At 43.7% G+C, this 20,490-nt stretch overlaps 1 protein-coding gene across 1 annotated transcript in view; it reads right to left on the bottom strand.

Moving 5' to 3' along the window:
• Positions 1 to 20,490, bottom strand: part of ADGRB2 (adhesion G protein-coupled receptor B2) — a 115,861-nt gene that overhangs the window by 73,754 nt on the left and 21,617 nt on the right. The window contains exon 3 of the mRNA XM_033157650.1: positions 13,764 to 13,928. Within this exon, the coding sequence (XP_033013541.1) occupies positions 13,764 to 13,928 (165 nt within the window). The remainder of the gene's footprint in view (positions 1 to 13,763; positions 13,929 to 20,490) is intronic.

Here is a 20,490-nt window from a genome sequence, read left to right as displayed (position 1 = left end):
GGGTTGGGAAAGGTCCCTGTCTGAAACCCTGGAGAGCTGTTGCTAGTCAGTGCAGACAGTACTTAGCTAGATGGACCACAGGTCTGACGCTGAATAAGACAGCTTCCTATGTTCCTGAAAATTATTCACTGCTTCCAAGTTCTGGTCCTGCCAACAGCCAGAGACCCTGCAGTGTCTGACACATGGATATAATTGCAAGAATCCTCACTCAGCACAGAAGGTTGACAAAGGTCATGTACAAAATCAGTCATTAAGAAGGCCTCTTTGCCCAATGAACCAATCAAACAAGGAAGACTTTGTTGCCAACAGGGCCACATGACACCAGGCACTCTTCTCCTTCCCATTTTTGTGGCCCCAGGCACCTGGCAGCTCACAAAAATTGGATGGTGAGCCATGTCTAGCCAGAGGGGTTCCCTGTTGTACAAGCCTGGCCTACAGTCTTGCTCTGAAAAGCACACAGCACCTGAAGGACAGGAGCAGCGTGGAGGTGGGGGGGCAAAAGCATGCAGGAAGCAGCCCTCTTGGTTTCTCAGAAGAGATTTATGGCAACCAGTGAGAGTCATGGCCTCCTTAGCAAAACTACAGACAGGCTGCGATCTGACACTGCTTGGTTCTGCTTAGAACGCATTATGGCAAAACGCCTTCTTTTGCAATGCTAAAATACCCAGCAAGCTAAATTTCAGAACAATCAGTACTGGAATGCACAGCTAGATCTAATTCCATGGGGCATTCACATTTAAAAATACGAAGACCCCCTGCCATCAATGCAAAGCCACGGTTTGTTTTAACCATAGTTTTTCAACAAACCACAGATCACCTCACAGATGAAAAATGAAGGCATGGTTTGTTTCCTCTGAACTTGGGTTGTTTTCCAGTTGTTTTTGCCTTGTGCTTTTGTAGCCTGATGAGAGTGTGGGGTGAACAAACCATGGCAGTTGGGTTAGGAAAGACTGCCAAGCAATAGTTAAAACACCAATAGTTAAAACAATTTGTAAGCCAACAACAAACCACGGTTAGCCAGTTTGCTGCACTGTGTCCAGGCATTCAAACAAACCACAGTTAGGCTAAAGAAAACAATGGTTTGCCCAATATAACATAATAAATACATTAAAAAAGGGTGAACCATGCTTTTAGATTGAAGGCATACAAACCAGATTTTGCCTTGGAGGGTGGATGAATCCAGGCTGGTGAGCAGGCTAAGGTAGTTTTATTTTTTAAAAAAATTAATTAGTGTGTGTTATTTGTACTCCAAATGCTCTTAAACTGTTGACTAATTATTTGTCACTTTATATCTTAATGGGTTTTAGGACACTTTTGCATTTTTATTTCAAATATTTTGTTGTTGTTGCTTCAAAGCAGTAGTGAAGTCCAATTTCTGAGTGCAAAGGTCTTTGAGCCATCTGGGGGGGGGGGAGTTTGTTTGTGTTCTGTGCTAGTGATGGAAGCTGCAGGCATCGAGTGAAAGCCTGAGCTTCCCTGGGGAGCTAACTCTTTATTCTTTTATTTCCACTACCTGGTAAAAGCAGCAGGAGGAAGCATTATAGCCAGGAGGGTCTTTAATTCACTTAGACATCCTACTTCCTGACACTGCCTACCACTAATAGTCCTAAGATTTCATAAAGTGTGTGTGTATGTGCTGGACAGAGATTGGGGGAAGGATGGCAAATCTAAGTCAATTCCATACATCAGAAGAGAGAGCCCTACTGCACTGGCTCCAGCTAGAGGGTGGAAAGAACAAGGTCTATTTTATCCCCTCTCCTTGACCTATCTTTTTCACTCAAGTGGCACTCTGTTCAAAGGCACGGCCCCTCCTTGGTTTACTCCCCCAGGAATGAGACCTTTTCCTGTGGCCAAGTCTAATTCAGGGTCTGCGTGTGAACATCAGTATGTGGCGAAACGTTTCCTGGATTATACCATGTGAGAGCTTCAAACGTTTGACTACTCTGTTGTGGGGGGTGGGCAGTGGAAAGAAACCTACTTCCTTCAAGGAGAAAGACAGTTCTTCAGGAGAAAGGACTTACACTACTTTTCTGTGGGAACAAAGTGGTTACTTTTAGACTTAATGCTAAGCTACGGTTTCTAATGAGTAACCGCAGTTAGTTGGAAACAGAAGTAAAAGCTTCCAGTCTTCACATTGGAAGCTTTCAGTTTTGTTTCCCAACTAGCAGAAGGCATGGTTTTCACTATGGTTTAAGAAAAAAAGCCACCTTCAAACTGTGGTTAGTGCTAACCGTAGTTTAGGGTAAGGTCAGTATGTGTGTGTGTGTTTCTGTGTGGTTGCAGCATTCAGCAATGCAGTTTCCCTCTCACCCGGGAGGAATTTTAGCCCCAAAGACCATTTCTGAGGAAAAGGCTACCACAAGCTGATTTTCCTTCTCACACTCCCCACTTCATGTTGAAAAAAATCACAAATTACCCAGGCCCTGAAAGGCTAAAAAACAACTTTCAACCCCCTTCTGACATCAGAAGACCATTTTATCATGCTTAGAAATGATTGTGTGACTCTGTCTAGTCAAGGGGCAGAGGACTTGAAGCTCACCTGAGGTTGTAGAACTCCAACTCCCATAATCCCTAGCCATTATGGTGAATGGTCAGGGGTGATGGAAGCTGTAGTTCAGCAATGTCTAATGAGCCAAAGGTTTGTGACCTCTGGTCTATTAGTACAGACTGGAGACAAAAGACTTATCTTTTGGGAAAGTAGGAAAACCTAGGCAGGGGTGAAGGAAGGGAGGGGGGGAATCCAATCAGCTAGTTACTAACCAGGGCAAAGAGTGATATTGCAGGATTTATTCTGCACCTCAGGCCCCTTGCAGGCCTTTCCGCCGTGCTGTGGAGCAACGCATTGCCGCATTCTGGTCCTCGACTCTTGCCCGCAAGTCATCGAGCACAGACTCCAGGGGGACCAATCCTCCCATAGGCCGTGAACTGCAACACAGCACACAGCAATCATGGCTGGGCCTCCATCTCAGCCAGGGAGGAGAAAGGCGTGTGCTTGGGAGTAGCAGAGCAGGAAAGGTGTATTGGGGGTACAAAGAAGGTTTGCACAGGGTCAGTGGAGGAAGAATGAAACAGAGAAAAGGAGTAGTGCTTCACCCTATCTTCTGAGGATAGAACGCAAAGCAACTGGTCTGAGACGGGGGAGTGCAGAGGTATAGGCACATCACTATGAGTAACTTTCTACTTACAAGGCTTAACATTATGAAGATTTTTCTGCTTATACATTATTGCAAGAAAGGGCTGGTGAATTAGATGATCTGACAAATCCCATTCAATGCTGGTGTTTTGTTTTGTTTTTGCTTTTTTGAACCCATTACAGTCAATACCCAAAATGTTGCCTGAGGGAATTCAGGAGCGGATTCAACCAGGGACCCCAAGTTCAATTCCCAATATCTCCACATTGGGCTGGGAAAGACCCCTGACTGAAACCTTAGAATGCCAATAATTGGTTGCATAAACCAATGGTATGACTGGGTATAAGGAAGTTATCTTATCCCTAGGGAAACAACCCAACTCTGGCCAAAGGAAGGATTGCAAAAAGGCAACGTACACCACCAGTCAAGGAAGCCTCTCAACAACATTCAGCCAGAGTGGACCATGTGACATTGCCTGACCTTATAAAAGCTGCCAGATCAAGCTAATTTATCGGCTTGGGCAAATAGAGTTCAAAGCTGCTCCAGTGTTCCTGTGTGAGACTTTCTTTCAGTCCTCTCCCTAGATCTCTATCCATTTCAGGAAATGCTTCTGATCTCAAATGTTTCCATGGAATGTCCAAACTGTATGAAGTTTAAATGCTAGTCAGCCCTAGTTGACAAGGTCCAGTTGATCAGAGTCCATATTTGCTAGTCTGTCTACTGAGTTTTCTCTAGCAAGTCTATCCAGATGGGAGATGTGGCCAAGGTGACATCATTCTCTGTGGTAGCTCCTAAGTTGTGGAATTCCCCTCCCCACAGAGATGTGCTTGACACCTTCATTGCTTCATTGTGCAGCTTCTGTCACGTACGGAAGACAAACCTCTTTACCCTGGTTTTTGAAATTTGAGGTCTTATGTGCCAGGTACGGGGCCCCTGAGTGCTTCAGCCCCCCAACATTCCCCATGAAGGGGTCAGGTACCCACAATTTTTTGCGCCGGGCCCGTATGCATCCAATGTCAGCACGTCCGATGTCAGCACAACCACTGAAGTCTGCATGTGACGTCAGCATGCTGTGGGGACATGCTGATATCAGGAGCACACGCTGGTGGGCTTGCTGACATTGGGCATGCATGTACGCCCATGGCTTGCATGACCCTAGGCACCCACAGTCCTGGGTCCAATCTGGCAGGCCTGCTTGAGATATACAGTGATCCACACTAGCTGTGATTGAATTTTGTTTCAAACTTTTTTAAATCTTGTATTTTTCATTGCTATGACCCACCCCGGGACCTTCTGGTGAAGAGCATGTAATAATAATTCTGATAAATAAGTAAGAGATACCTTGTCTCTATTGTGTGCTAGGAAACATCTTCCCCAAGGCATTTAGTTGCCTAGTGTCAGAAGGCAGAATGCTGAATTATCTGGACTTTCCACCTGCCCACAAAGACAGTTTTTATCTTCTGTCGCATTCCCCCAAACTCAAATCAGTGCTCCGTCATTTCAAGAGAGCAGCAGAATCCCCTTTACTGAAAAATAGAATACATTTTGCTTCCCCTCCTTCCCTGTTATGAAAGTACACAGCTACATAAACAGACATCAGAGCTTTATTACACCCTCCGTTCTGCTGTCTAGTCCAGCCTGGGTGGAAAGAGGAACAGACAGGCAGTCAAACTCTGTTCTAAAAATGGTCGGCATACATCACGAGCACAACCTCTTCTTGATTTAAGCTTTGCAGAGAGCTGGCTAAAAGTGTTCAGTTTTTTAAAATGCAGCTGGAATTTATCTGCTTTAAAAGAAACTGCAATCTGAAGTGTTCTACCTTTCAGGGATAACACTGCAAGATTGACAAAAATATAATTTGGCTTAAAAAAAAAAGCTGGCAAAATTAAATCTTTTTTGAGCATAATTGGGTGAAGCATGACAACAAGAAATGTACCAGAAAATGAACCTCTCTACACAGGCTAGATTGTTGTACAATTAAGCCAACTGTGCATGCAATGTGCAACAATTATCCAGATTTGCATAAATGTATACTACAGCCTGTGCTTTTGAATGGAGACAAGCATGATGTGGAATTAAGGCAGTTGCACATGCAATCCACAACAGATACTCCTGTCTGCATTCATTTATGCTCCAGTGGATACTTATGAATGAATGGGGAGTGTGATGCACAATGAAAATAAGCTCAGTACTAAAGCACATCCTTTGCATGCAGAAGGAGTCAAGTTCAATCCTTGATGGCATCTCTGGGTAGGCCTGGGAAAGACTCCTGCACAAAACCCTAGAGAGCCATTGCCAGTCAGTGTAGAATAGCTTTTCCCAAGTTGGTGCCCTCCAGATGTTTTGCACTACCACACTTATCAGCCCCAGCCAGCATGGCAATAGTCAGGGATGGTGGAGGTTGTAGGGGACATTTAGAGGACACAATGCTGGGGAAGGCTGGTGCAAATAATACTGAGCTACAAGGGCCAGTGTGACTTAAGGCAGCTTCCTATGTTCCTAACTGCATATGCAATGAGTGACATTGATTCATATATGCACTGCTGCTCTTGCTCCTGAATGGACAGCATAATGCCTGCAGTTGGCTGCCACCAGGGGATGGAGGGTTTCAACTGCCTTGCCCCACACTCTTCATAAGGTGATTGCTTTATGGATATTCTGGCTTAACCTATTAGTAAGATGTACGCTTGCTTAAATGTTAATATATGTTAAATGAATGGTTAATTGTTGATTACTATTGCTGCAAGGTTTTTTTTGGGGGGGGGAGTTAGGTTGTATGCCCGTGTCCCATCTAATTCTTGAATCCAGCAATGGTTAAAATCTAATGGCAGATTCAATTCTTGAAATAGCCAGGCCAGCTTCTTGGTAATGGTCCTAAGTATGGGTCGCAGGAGGCAAATGGGTCAGCCCACTCCTGATGTGCCCCCTCCCTCACCTGGCTAGAAGTGAGAAAGACAAAAGGTAGAGCCGAGCATGTGAGCTGGGCTAGAAGCAGGAAGAAGAAGAAGAAGAAGAAGAAGAAGAAGAAGAAGAAGAAGAAGAAGAAGAAGAAGAGTTTGGATTTCATATACCACTTTATCACTACCTGAAGGAGTCTCAAAGCGGCTAACATTCTCCTTTCCCTTAGTCCCCCACAACAAACACTCTGTGAGGTGAGTGAGGCTGTGAGACTTCAAAGAAGTGTGACTAGCCCAAGGTCACCCAGCAGCTGCATGTGGAGGAGCGGAGACACGAACCCGGTTCACCAGATTATGAGTCTACCACTCTTAACCACTACACCACACTGGCTCTCTGTAGGCAGAACCATGAGAAAGAAAGCCATTCTGGATTTCTACTTGGATCCAAGGCTGTGATGATTGGAGGAGCAAAACCTTCTGGGGTGTTGAGCCCCTCCATCATAGGCTCAGGTTGTATATGTTTGTAAATAAACCATCATAAAGGCAACACAGTCTCTGTTGTCCCTCATTTAAAGGAAACTGAACCCTTGGTAAGCGCCTGGAACCTCTGGAATCTTGCACCACTTGGAGATTGGGGTGGTGTACAACATGATTATTTTAGCAGTTATAAGTCTAATCATGTATTGTGACTGTATTACTGTATTTAGATTTAGTTTTTTTTCTGCGAACCACATTGAACAGAGTTGTACTTTGGGGTAATGTGGTCTATCAATAAACTGAAAATGACAACATTGGCAATTGGCAATCACAATCTGGATTTGCTTTTCAAAATAAAAAATAAAAAATGACACATCCACATTTGCTGGTGACAAGCCTCTCAAATGTGTAATGATTCTCATGTGGGAAAGAAGAAATACCTTCCAGGGCAAAGGAACCGGTTTCCCACCCCACCCCTGTTACATAATACCAACGTGTGGTTAGAATAATAGAATCATAGAATGATTGAATTGGAAAGGATCCTAAAGTCATCTAGTGCAACCCACTGCAATGAAGGAATCTTGCCCACAGTCATCCCTGGGTGGGTTTGAACTACCAAGCTTCTGATCAACAGCCAGATGCATTGACCCACTGTGCCACTGGCGGGGGCTGGCCAAGAAAGAACAGCTCAGCATCAGTGCCCTAAAATGGAAGGCTCATGCATGCACACTCTACATGAACAATACTTCATGCTTGGATGCAGAAATTCCTCTGGAGCAACAACATACTACAATTGCCCACCTGACGTTTTAAGAACATAAGAATGTCAACACAGTGGCCAACCAGATGCCTGGGGGAGACCAGCAAGCAGGATCTGAGCACTCTTCCTTCCTTTGGTTCCAGCAACTGGTATTCAGAAGCATTGCTGCCTCCTAATATGGCAAGTAGCTTTTGATAGTCCTCTCGTCCATGAATTTGTCTAACCCTCTTTTAAAGCCATCCAGATTGGTAACCATCACTACCTCCTATGGGAGTGAGTTCCGTAGTTTAACTATGCACTGCATGAAGAAGTACTTTCTTTTATCTCTACTGAATCTTTGAACACTCAGCTTCATTGGATGTCCATAATTTTCATGTTATGAGAAAAGGTTCCCCCCCTCCTCTACCCACTTTCTCCATGCCATGCATAATTTTATAAACTTCTATCATGTTGACTCTTACTCACCACTCTCTAAAAGATCATTCCAGCAACTGTTCCTGGTGGGATCAAGTGAGCTTTGGGCTATGGTGTAATTTTAAAGCTCATTCAAAGCACAGTCCTCCACTAAGAATTGTAAGCACTGCAGTTTATCCCTCACAGAGTTACAATTATCCGCGACCCTTAACAAACTGCCCAGAATTATTGGAGGGTGGAAATGTGCTTTGAATGCATACCCAGCCAAAATTTGTGGTCATTTTGACCTATTTTTCCAGTCCCATTTCTGCCTCTTTCCACAAGCTTTCAAAATTGAGGAAAGTAAGTGTACAGGTTAAACTGCCCTCAGTTGCTACAAAACTAATGTCTCTTGGATGTGAGATCACAGCAGCCATTACAAATAATATGAAAGAAGGAGAAATTTCCCAAGATAATTTGGGTTTTGCATTGACAGTGGATGCTGATACAATGAAAACTGATTTCCATCATCCAGTAACACGAGATGAAGTCTGTAGGCTTCCTCCCAAGCTGAGAACTCTTTGGAGAACACCTGAACAGCTTCCTGGTCAAACTTAATCAATGCTTCATTTATCATTACGGTAAATCCATTCACAATATCTTACATCCAGACTTGCAGGTGTTTTAATGATTGAAATTAGGAATGGAGTATGGTACTTCATTTTCTCTTTGCAAAAACCTGGGGAAACTGTCTTTGAAGTCTGCTGCATTTTCCAAAAATTAATATTCAGCTTTGCTAATGTAAGAACTAGCAGGTTTTCTTTTTAATTCTGATCTCTCTGCCTTACAAGGGACCCAGGAGTTGTGCTGATTAGCGCTCAAGACAGATATTAATAATTACTGGCTTTTAATATTTTCAAAGGGAGAGAGGACATTGTTTGGTTATACCAGCATACTTTGGGGAAACCTGAGACCTTTTGTGACGTGCAGAAGCCAGTGTAATGGGCTTTTACAAGTAGGGAGTGATAATTGGGCTTGCTTCACATTTTAATTATAAGCCCGTCTAATTCACACTTCCCATAACAATATGCAAACCAAAACACAGCTACCTTTTGAAATTTGCACTTCTCTAAGTTTTGCAATGCTGTTTCCGAACCCAAAATGTATGTATTATGGAAAGTGTGCATAAAATGCATATATTAGTGAAAACAACATGCAAAAATGCATTTTCAAAAATGTGTGTTAGGCAAAATTGCATACCAAATGTGTTAGGAGAAATGTGCTGATGGATTTCCATAGTGACTTTAATTTTTTTTTAAACCAAAAACATACTGTAGTTTGTTCTTCTGATCTTTTTGTTCATACATCCCACTTTTTTCTTGGATTTGGTTAATTTCATGCCTGAGGAAACACAGCAGCTTCTGGACTACTTTCTAATTTCCAGCTGATCCAACAGCCATTCCTGTGTAAGTTGTTCCTTGCTCCACCCCCCCCTTCTTTTTCTTTCTTTTCTAATATGCCTATTGGATGCCTTTTGCTGTTCTGTGTAATTTGCTCCAGAATCTAAATACACTTTCTGGGTTGTTTATCCATTGAAAGATTCATCAAGTGAAACCTAAAAACAAGATGAGGAATTATCTTTCACCTCCAACAGGCCAACGAGAAATTCAGGGATATCTAGCCTTTGATGAGTTGAGATGAAACAGAATGATGTGGAGGGGGGAAAAACAACTTTTATATAGATATATAAATATTTCTACAATGACCTCCTGAGCTCTCCCAATTCAGCTTTGTTCAGTGTTTTCATGCTGGCGTTAGATTTTTCAAGCAGATAGCGATCCATCATTGATTAGCTGTCATAGCCTCTGAATGCTAATTAATGCATTTCAACCCTTCAACCTCCTTTAAATCAAAGATACTAAAACCACCACAGTTTTCCAAGGCATGCAAAAGCCAGCGTGACTTGAAAAAGAAGAAGGAAGCCCAAGGACACTTTCAGAAGCATGCCTAAAGTAAATATTCGTATTTTAAAAAATGAGCATGTCAATTAAGTATGTATGTAGCACCAGAGTTCTGAAACTTGCAACTGCAGCATGTCATGCTAGAGATGGCCACTGACTTTGATGGCTTTAAAAGACAATGAGGCAAAGTAACATAAGAAGAATCTTCTGGATCAGGACAATGGTCCATCTAATCCAGCATCCTGCTCTCACAGCAGACAACCAGATACCAGTGTTAGAAACTGAGATATGAAAGCTAAGAGCTAAATGCCACCATAAACCTAGGTTATGGGCACAACAACAGAATGTCTAGGTGCATTTTTTTTATAACAAGAATAACAAAGCTGAAAATGAATGAACTGCAGCTAAAATGTAATGTTCACTTTTCGCATGGTCTAGTCCTTCCCCTGCTCACCCCCCTAATATTCTTAAGAGGGTCTCTTCTCCAGTCTTCAGAGAGTAGCTGGAAGTGGGAAGGCAGGAAAAAAGTCCTCTTTTCCTTCCACTCTGCAGTTTTAATCTGGAATTTTGGGTGCAGTGCTGCGCCCAGAGCTCAGAAACTGCTTGCACTAATGAAATTCCCTGTCACAAAATGTGCCTAGAACAATGGGAGTTTCTAACACTGCCAGATACTTGTGGGAAACCCATAAGCAGGACCTGAGCACAAGAACATTCTCCCCTCCTGCAGTTTTGAGCAACTGGTATTCAGAAACCCTTCTGCCTCCCTCCATGGAAGGTGGGGTATCATGTCTAGTAGCCATTGATAGACTTCTCCCCCAGGAATCTGTACAATCCTCTTTTATAGCCACCCAAATTGGTGGCCATCACTGCCTCCTGGAGGAGCAAGTTCCATAGTTCAACTATGCGCTGCATGAAGAAACACTTTCTTTTAACTGTTCCAAATCTTCTACTATTCAGTTTCTTTGGCTGTCTGTTAGAGGCAAAAGTGGATGCACCAGGAGCTTATCAAGGGAAGAATTTGGATCTGAAGAATTGAAACCTTCCTAGTCCCCTGGCATGCCCACCAAAATGAGGGAGGTGGGGATATACCAGCCATGCAGCTGGAATAAGCATTTATCCTCCCAGTGGAAGCAAGCAGAGGGAAATTGTAAAATCTCCACCAGCCCGGGGGGGGGGCATTGGAAGGGAAAACAAAATGCAAGAAAAGACTCCCACCCTACCTCCTTCCTGTGCCTGGCAAGGCTTTTGATATCTCTGATATCCCTTTGGCTCTCTCCCAGCCTAGAGGCAGGATGGCTCCCAGCAGTGGGGCTGCTCCTATATTCCCGAGAATGACCCACATTGAACTCCATGGGAATTGCTTCTGAGTAGGCATGTGTAGGACTGCAGTTTTGTTAATGTTTCAGGGGTGCACAGGGTGACGAAAGGCAGCTTCTAAGAATTTTCAGTTGGGGGTGGTGATCCTTGTCTACAAGATGGCCAAGGGGGCTTCCTCTTCTTTTTGGATCACAACAGCGGCAATAGCAGCAACAGCCTTGGCCCCCACACTTTCAAGTGTGCTTTGGCTTGGTTCTCCTCAGCAGCTCACTTCGATGCCAAACCACCCATTATGAAGGGAAACCCGTGATTTTATATTTATTCATTTATTTATGGCTCTATTTATTGCTGGTTGAAACAAAAGCAGGCTGGGGGAAAGGAGCAGCAGTGCCGGGGTCAGATGTTTCACCCTTTCTCCTGACAATCGCACAATCTCAAACTCACCTCCAGCTGCTGCCTACCTTGCATTTTCCCTCAGCAGGGTAAAGATGGGGGGGGGGGGAGAAGAGAGATTGAGAAAGAGGGGAGAGGGTTAAGCAGCCCATCTTCAGTACCACTGCCCCAATTCAGTATCGTCCTCCCTGCTTTTAAGGCAGCCATCTTATGTATGCTGAGTAGAAACAACAACAGACAGTCACGGTATCTGTACCTCAAAAAAATATATAAAACCGTGTAAATCACTGAAGGAATTGCATAAATATGAAAACTAAACTGACAATATCATAATGCAAAGGGCGTTTATAAATATTCCATCAAAGGCAAACCTATATATGCTCTGAATCATCAAAGTGCTAATACAAAGTGCAATTACAAAGTGCAAAAATACAAAGTGCCATAAATGTTCAATGTAATGATGAAGATGGTATAGCAATGTCTATCAGACACGAAAGTCCATCCTCACAATGTTGGGGAAGGTTATTCAGAATCCCTCCAACATGTGGGTTTGTTCTCTCGACGGGTGGCTAGCTTCAAACTTCCCGTTTCACCGACGGTTTCTTCAAGGTCTGGACTTTTCATCACATCAGAACAAAGAAAGAAAACATAACTCAGCTATTCACAGTGCCTCATACTCCCATCTTTCCAATACAACTCAGTCCAGACCTTGAAGAAACCGTCGGTGAAACGGGAAGTTTGAAGCTAGCCACCCGTCGGGAGAACACACCCACATGTTGGAGGGATTCTGAATAACCTTCCCCAACATTGTGAGGATGGACTTTCGTGTCTGATAGACATTGCTATACCATCTTCATCATTACATTGAACATTTATGGGACTTTGTATTTTTGCACTTTGTAATTGCACTTTGTATTAGCACTTTGATGATTCAGAGCATATATAGGTTTGCCTTTGATGGAATATTTATAAACGCCCTTTGCATTATGATATTGTCAGTTTAGTTTTCATATTTATGCAATTCCTTCAGTGATTTACACGGTTTTGTATATTTTTTTGAGATCTTATGTATGCTGACTGGGAGTAAGCCCTGATGAACATCCTTCTGAGTAAACACGCACAGGATTGTGCTGGAAGTAAAATTCTGTATACAGTATCAGGGAAAGCCAACACTGTGCTCTTGTTTTGGACCACAATTCCCATCATCCTTGACCATTGGCCATGCTTGCTGGGGCTGATGGGAGCTGGAGTCCAAGAGCATCTGCAGGCCACTGTGGTTGGCTACCCCTGCTGAATCTGTTTGGGAGACGCAAATCACCCAGCTCTCAAAATAAGGGTCCATTTAAAGTAAGGTGGTTCAATGCACGGCCCTTTGAGCCCCCCACCCAGCTGAGTTAGTGAGGTGCTGGGCTTTGGGAAGGAGGTGTGAGGGCTCTGACAGGGTCATAGAGTCATCCAGGCTCCTTGCCAAAGCTTAGTTCTTGCTTCCTCAAACTCGGCCCTCCAGATGTTTTGAGACTACAATTCCCATCATCCCTAACCACTGGTCCTGCTAGCTAGGGAGTTGTAGGCCAAAAACATCTGGAGGACCAAGTCTGAGGAAGCCTGGCTTAGTTGGTGCTTTCCCAGCTTTGGGAAGGAGGTGGGAGAGCTCTAGGACCCTGGTGTGTGTGTGTGTCAGATTTTGGCCTCACTCCCCCCACCCCCACCCTGCATGACAAGCCCTGCAGGTTCAAAGTACTCTTGTGGCTCACTTGGTAAGAAAAGTTGGGCTGCTCTGCAGTAAAGGATTCCTGATACACTCACTGGCTCGAAGGAGAACAGACTCAGTTTTTACACAATTTTGCATTATGTCCTTTTAACGCACTGGGGCATTGATCAGGCAGGAGAGATGCCTTGTTGCACGATGGATAAAATACTCTTTAATTAAACAGGGCACATTAAAAAATGTGTGGCAAATTTACGGCAAGCTGTTTTAGTCATTTTTATTTCATTAATACTTCACAGTACTTATGGGTTATGGCTGAATCGCCTTTATAACTAATTAGACCTATTAAGTGTCTCATCCTTGTGAACCAGAATTGAACCTGTCCTTGGGGGTGGGGTGAGGTGGGGGGGTGGGGTGGGGTGCCGAATGGGTTACTAAATCTTCCTTGGGACTGAATTGGAAGCGACAGAGGCAAAGCTAAATCGAAAACAGAACAGAACCAAATATTTCCGAGGATGTTTATTCCTGCTTCTAAGAGTGTAGCCACATTAGCATATGAATGTTAATAATGCCAGTTGGAATGAACATTCTGGGAATACAAAACAAAGCGCGGTGACAGACAGGCATCTCTCACGAAAGCAACCTGACACAACGAAGGAAGACGTAACAAAGGGGTGGAAGGAAGGGGAAACAGCAGCAAGCCCCCTCCCCATTTGCCCCGTCTACCTGGGCAGGTGGCGGTATTATTGCATATCCGGGTCTCCCGCAACAACCCGCTACATAGTGTCCCGTAAGGCGATGAGACGCAGGAGCGAGTCCGCACCTGGGTGCCTTGGCCGCAGGTCAGTGAACAGACGCTCCACTGGGACCACTCCTCTGCTGCAGGGTCTCCTGTGGGAAAGAGGGAAACACGCACACAAGCATACAGACACAGAGAAAAACTGGTTCAGCCACCTCCAGAACAGACGGAAGACCTGGAAGTAGCTCTGATGCTATGCCCGCGCACCTAGGGCTGGACAAATCAGGCTATTTCTGGTGGGCATAACTTCTGCTGGTGTTTGACCATCATTCCATTCTGTACTGTTTCCACATTAATCTGTGTATGTGTGTGCATGTTTTTTTTTTTAAGAGCATCAAACATTTTGTGCAAATGTGTGTTCAAATCTTACAAAATATATTTTCTCTCAAGATGTCCATTCCCATTCTCTGTCAGACTTCTGGGGTGTGCGCTGACCACAAGATGTGGTTCAGAGACCAATTCAGTGCCTGATAACAGAATCAGAGAACTGTAGAGCTGGAAGGAACCCACAGGGTCATCTAGTCCAGCTACTTGCCCTCGTAGGAATGACAGCTGAAGAATCCCGGGTGCATCCAGGCCAGTACTGATTGGCAGCAATAGCTCTCTAGGTTTCAGAGGGTCTCTTCTTGCCCTACCCAGAGGTACCGGGGATTGAACCTATGAGTTTTGCCATGCAAGGCAGATGCTCTACCACTCAGCTATGGCCAAGCAGCCATGTATGTGTCAGGTTCAGAGCTGAAGTAGTGCACAGAGCAGCAAGCAAGCAAGCAAGCAAGCACAGTGTTTGGAGGAGGCTGCCACAGGCAAAATGTCTATCCTAACTGAAACAGCCAACTCAGAAGAGAGAAAACTAGCAAAGCACATAGAACAGACAAGATCAACATCCCTCCCGCAAAGCACTCTGGCCAGAGGGCCTTGGCAAATCCTTTTTGTGTGTGGATGAACTTGTTTTTAAAAATTGCTATATTTGTATTGCATTGCACTCTGTATTTATTGTTGCCGTTAAATCACTTCAATATTTTTTTGTGTGGGAAACAATGCACAAAGCAACCAACAAACGAAGAAATAATCCCTTCTGATTAGAAGTAAGATGTGTCAGTCACAAACACACACACACATACTGCCTCACCCTCTCCCCACCCTGGCAATTTCCATATATTGTATGGGAAAATTGGGGAGAAACATTGCAATTTTTGCAGATCACGTTATCCACAGCTTTGTTTGGTACTAAATTTTCTAATTGCTCACAAAGCTTTGCCCCCCCCCCCCCCAGTTTTGATTCAGAGGGATTTGAAGGGAGCTCAGCCTTGGATAACTCCGAAATAAGCCCAATTTCACATAATCCTAGAATTGTAGAGTTGGAAGGGTCCCCAAGGGTCATCTGGTCCAACCCCCTGCAATGCAGAAATTGCAAGTAAAGAATCCCTGGCACGTGGCCATCCAACCTCTGCTTAAAAACCTCCAAGAAGGAGACTCCAACAACTTCTAAGGGAGTTTGTTCCACTTTTGAACAGCTCTTACCAGCAGGAAGTTCTTCCTAATTTTAGTCAGAACTTCCTATCTTGTAATCTGAATCCATTGGTTTGGATCCTCCCCTCTGGAGCAGCAGAAAACAAACTTGCTCCATCTTCCGCATGACAACCCTTCAGATATCTGAAGGTCACTATCATATCACTTCTCAGTCTTCTTTTCTCTAGGATAAACATATCCAGCTCCCTCAGCTATTCCTCGTAATGCTTGGTTTCCAGAATATTCATCATCTTGTTTGCCCTCCCCTGCACACATTCCAGCTTGTCAATATTCTTCTTAAATTGTGGTGTCCAACACTGGGCACACAACCCAGGTGTGGTCTCACCAAGGTTGAAGAGGTACTATCAGTGCTTTTTTCGGGGGGGGGGGGGTTGCATACCCCTAAACATTTTGTGAATCTTTGCACTTTTGTCCATTTACTGTATTTATTTTTCCCAATTTTAACTATAAAATGGTGGTTTTCTTGAGTCTAAATGTGAGTATCTATCCCTAAACATTTTTTTAAAAAAGAAAGAAAGCACTGGGTACTATTACTTGCCTTGGTCTGAACACCATACTTCTGGTTCAGGATTCATTAAAATCCAGTGCTCTTCCCTACAAAGTACACTTTCAAAACTGAGAATTGCATAAGAAAGCTGGCACATTAATGGCCCTTATTAACTTAGGTTTCATTTATTTCAGTGGGTCTACTCTGAATAAAAATCAGTTGACTACAGACCTAAGTTCCAATATGCATGTTAGTTTAAAAGGTGTGGATTTGTTTCTGAATCTGCAAAGATCAAATTCCTCACTCATCCCTAACCTGCAATCTGCTGGGGGTGGGCGGCAGCTGGAGTAGTTAGACATTTAGCTGTTTCCCACAGTGTATCAAACATCAAACAATAACCTGAATTGAGACAGAACAGGCTAATCACCAATCACCACAGATAGAATTTCTTTACCCTATGAATCACCTCAAATGCTCATATTTGCTTTACAAATTAAACATAATGAGGTGGTAGAATTCTGGGCTGCATCTTTTCAGGCCTCACATCAGGGTGTGGGTGGGTTTTGATGTTCCACAAACAAAAAGCTCCTTGCTGCAGGGAGAAAACGTGCACACTAGGGAGAGGTTGCATCCAGAAACCATCTCCTTCATCTGTTTATTTTTGCATGCCATCCCAATCTTCAAGTAGTGCAAGATTTCAGAGGTCCCAGGAGCTTGCCCAGGGTTCAAGTTCCATTTTGGAAATGAGGTACTGTGGAGACTGTGGTGCCTTTATGGTTAATTTACACATACAGTATATACAATCTGAGCCTATGATGGAGGGTTTCACTCCACACTCAAAAAGTATCCTCTCTCAATTTCCAGCAGAATTCAGCCATGGCTCTCTCTCATACACACTCACTCACTCTCTCTCTCTCTCTCCATTTCCAGCCTGCAACTATTTGCACCTGGGACAGTCACACACACTTCCAACTCTAAACTCTGGCTTTTCTCCATTTCACTATCTGTCCTCTCTCCTTTTCTTTCTTAATGGCCCATCTTCTTTTCTTTGTTCTCTTAAAGGCCCATCAATTAATCATCATCATCATCATCATTCCCCTGGTGATCACCTGAACACAGGAAACTAAAAGAAAATAAAAAATTCTTTCCAGTAGCACCTTAGAGACCAACTGAGTTTGTTCCTGGTATGAGCTTTCGTGTGCATGCACACTTCTTCAGATACACTGAAACAGAAGTCACCAGATCCTTAAATATAGTGGGGGAGTGGGGAGGGGTATAAGGATCTGGTGACTTCTGTTTCAGTGTATCTGAAGAAGTGTGCATGCACACGAAAGCTCATGCCAGGAACAAACTCAGTTGGTCTCTAAGGTGCTACTGGAAAGAATTTTTGATTTTGTTTTGACTATGGCAGACCAACACGGCTACCCACCTGTAACAGGAAACTAAGTTAATTTAGCTAACTAAGCTAAGTTAATTAGCTCTTAACACACGCTGGGTCCAGGGGTTAGGTGTTTGGCACCCAGCTTAATACCCCAAGCCTTGATTAAATTCTAACACTTACTGGATCCAGGAATTTAGAGGGGTCTGGCACTTTTGAACTCATGACAATATACAAAAGAAGGTTCCTTTTTTCATGGGAGGGGGATCATACAGAGATATAAGTAAGGGGTACTACAATAAAGAATTCTACCACTTTGTTCTGCAGAAATCAGCCATCAAGTGAGTAATTGAGTGAGAAATGACTGTGTGAATCAGCTCTATGGTTCAGTTAGGCAGCAGGGAACCCAAAGTAAACTAAAGTATCCCCAAAGCCATCTTTGACAGTATACCCTTTGACCTTTTGCCTTTTTTGGCAGAGATTTTTACCATACATCATATTTGGCCAGTGGGAACTTAAAGGCAACCCATGCAGGGTCAGGCTCCCTTAATGCACTGCGGCATGCTTGTAAGAAGAGGCTTCTTTAGAATTGTATAACTTAGAGAGGAATTAAGGTGATGTAGTTCTGGGTGTCCAAGAGGTGCTTGTACCTAACCCCATCAGCTTAGAACCCACCCAAAGCCTCTCAACAGAGGATTTCAAAAAATCCACCAATTGCTTCTCCAACAAATACCTTTTATCTGTGGCACAACAATATTTCTACCATCTTGCAGCTGTGTAACTTCCAGAGAGATGACCACACATCCATTCACTGATCCAAAGACACACACACACCACCACCACCACCATTATTATTATTATTATTATTATTATTATTATTATTATTATTCCATGGGGTCCCTTCCAACTCGACCATTCGATGATTCCATGTTGAGAATCTTGCATTACAGGGGGTTGGACTAGATGACCCTTGGGGTCACTCCCAACTCTACAATTATATTATTCTATTATATTTTATAACTACTACTAACATGAGTTTGGCCAAACTGCGCCAGGCAGTGAAGGATAGGCGTGCCTGGCGTGCTCTGGTCCATGGGGTCATGAAGAGTCGGACACGACTGAGCGACTGAACAACAACAAATTATATTTTAATCCAACCTTATTCTAGGGAGCTCAAAGTGGTACACCATATATGTATATATTCACCTTTCAGAGTTTTGGGTTACCCTCTCATGTAGGAAAAGTAGGTTTCAGCACTGTTCTTTTGGACAGCTCCTGGATGCATGGCAAGAACACTCTAATACCTGACAGTTAAGATGAGCCTTCTTTCCCCACTGCAGCTACTACTGAATTTTCATAGGAACATAGGAATTTCCCTTCATAGAATGATAGAGATGGAAGGAACCCCAAGGGTCATCTAGTCCATTCCCCTGCAATGCAGGAATCACTGCTAAATAATCCAACAGATAGCCATCCAACCTTGCAAGACCACAGGTTCACCTAGGCTACAGCTCTCCAGGTTTTCAGCCAGGAGAACATACCCAGTCTTACTGGGAGATGCCAGGAATTGAACCTAGACCTTCTGCATGCAAAGCAGAAGCTCCTTATACCACCAAGCTGCATCCCTTTCTTCTCCTTTTGTGTTTACCTAAAACAAAATTCAGAGTGATTCTGGAGGCATCACCTTCAGTGAAAACATCTAAAGAATGGTGAGAAAAGTGTCTTCATCACTACATCACCAGCAAGGAAGAAACAAACAAACTTTAAGGACCTCTAATGGAATTTTAGAGAAGAATTCTGCACATTCCTAAGCTACCACCTGTGTGCTCCTAAGATTAAAAGCTTTCTAAAGTGTCCTGTTGAGCAAAACTTTTGAGCAAAGCCCAAAGTTTCTGTAAGGCCAAAGAGATTTCTCTGTGGGCTTTTACACCCTGGGCTAAAAACTGATGTTTCTACTGTTGAACTCTTGCAAATCTTTTCTGTAAGACATTGTGTGGGCATTGGTGCATCTGAAAAACAGCTGGCATTATTTGCCCTCTGCCCTTGAGGGCTCCCCACTTGTTCAAACATGCAGATGCCCTTCAAAAAGCCATGGTTGGCCTGTGGAGAAAATATGTGGACCTGTCATTTGCTGAAGTATGAGGTGGTCCACTCCTTGATGATCCCCAGTCAAGGCTGGTGGCTGAGGCACAGACCTGGTTCAACCAGCCTGCCTCTCTTTCCTTCTGCCCTGAGCAGGCTAGGCTGTGACATTTACAACAATCTGGCTCTTTATTAGACTTGATGATCTATCTGAAGTTATTGGACGGGTTTGCCGTAGAGGACATCCATTTAAATTACGGAGGAACAGATGGAGGAGGAAGGAGGGAGGTGGGTTACATTTTTCCAAAGAGCAAGAGAGAGAAAGAAAGAGAACGCAAATATTAGCCGAAAGGGGCGTCCATGTGAGAAGTCATTCCTGCAGAACACTGACCTTCAAGTATGAGGGTAAAATGGATATTATTGTGTGAGAGAGGGGGGTGGATGCCTTCTGTTACCAGAATGCCTGGAACAGACAAAATAAGACTTTGCTAGGAAATAAGAGGCCCAAGCCACAGTTGGTGAAATCCAATGTATTTCCAAGGACATCAGGAGATGTCAGCCTGGGGAGTATGGTTGCCTGTCACCACACTGTGTTTATCTTGATATAGGGCCTTCTTTGCAAGCCAGGAACCAATGGTTTCAGCAGGATATTGAGAATGACTGGCATTTTTTATTTTATTTTAAAAAGCATGTAGCTAGTCCATAAGTCAACCCTTTATCAGCCCATGGGCACAACTGGATTTTTATAATAATTTTTGTAATAACAAAAAAATATTTCTTTGGCTATGTTTGAAACAAGAGGAAGAACTAACAAGTAGGAGGTCCTCTGTGCAGAGAAGCTGGAGGAATGCTACTGGGTGACAGAGAAGGTGAAACTGCTCAACACCTATTCACCTTCTGTTTCCACGCAAAAGGAAAGCAGTGCTTAACCTGGGAATAACAGAATAAATGATGCAAAGAAGGGAGCTGCAGCCCAAGACAGGGAAAGTGGTGGAAAGGGAATGCCTAGCTACTTTAAATGAATTCAAATCTCCAGGGTCTGATGAGCTGCACCCTGACTCCGTTCATGACTAAGGGGACAGTGAGTGGGGAGGCTCAGAAGCTTCACAGGCTCCAGAGTGAGATTTCATGGGTGTCATGTAAGCTACAGGCACCACATTGGTGACCCATTCAGTAG

Source organism: Lacerta agilis, chromosome 8 (assembly GCF_009819535.1).
Source record: "Lacerta agilis isolate rLacAgi1 chromosome 8, rLacAgi1.pri, whole genome shotgun sequence".
NCBI classification, from domain to species: domain Eukaryota; kingdom Metazoa; phylum Chordata; class Lepidosauria; order Squamata; family Lacertidae; genus Lacerta; species Lacerta agilis.
The sequence above is the reverse complement of the archived record's forward strand: the minus strand, read 5'-3'. Positions and strand labels throughout refer to the sequence as shown.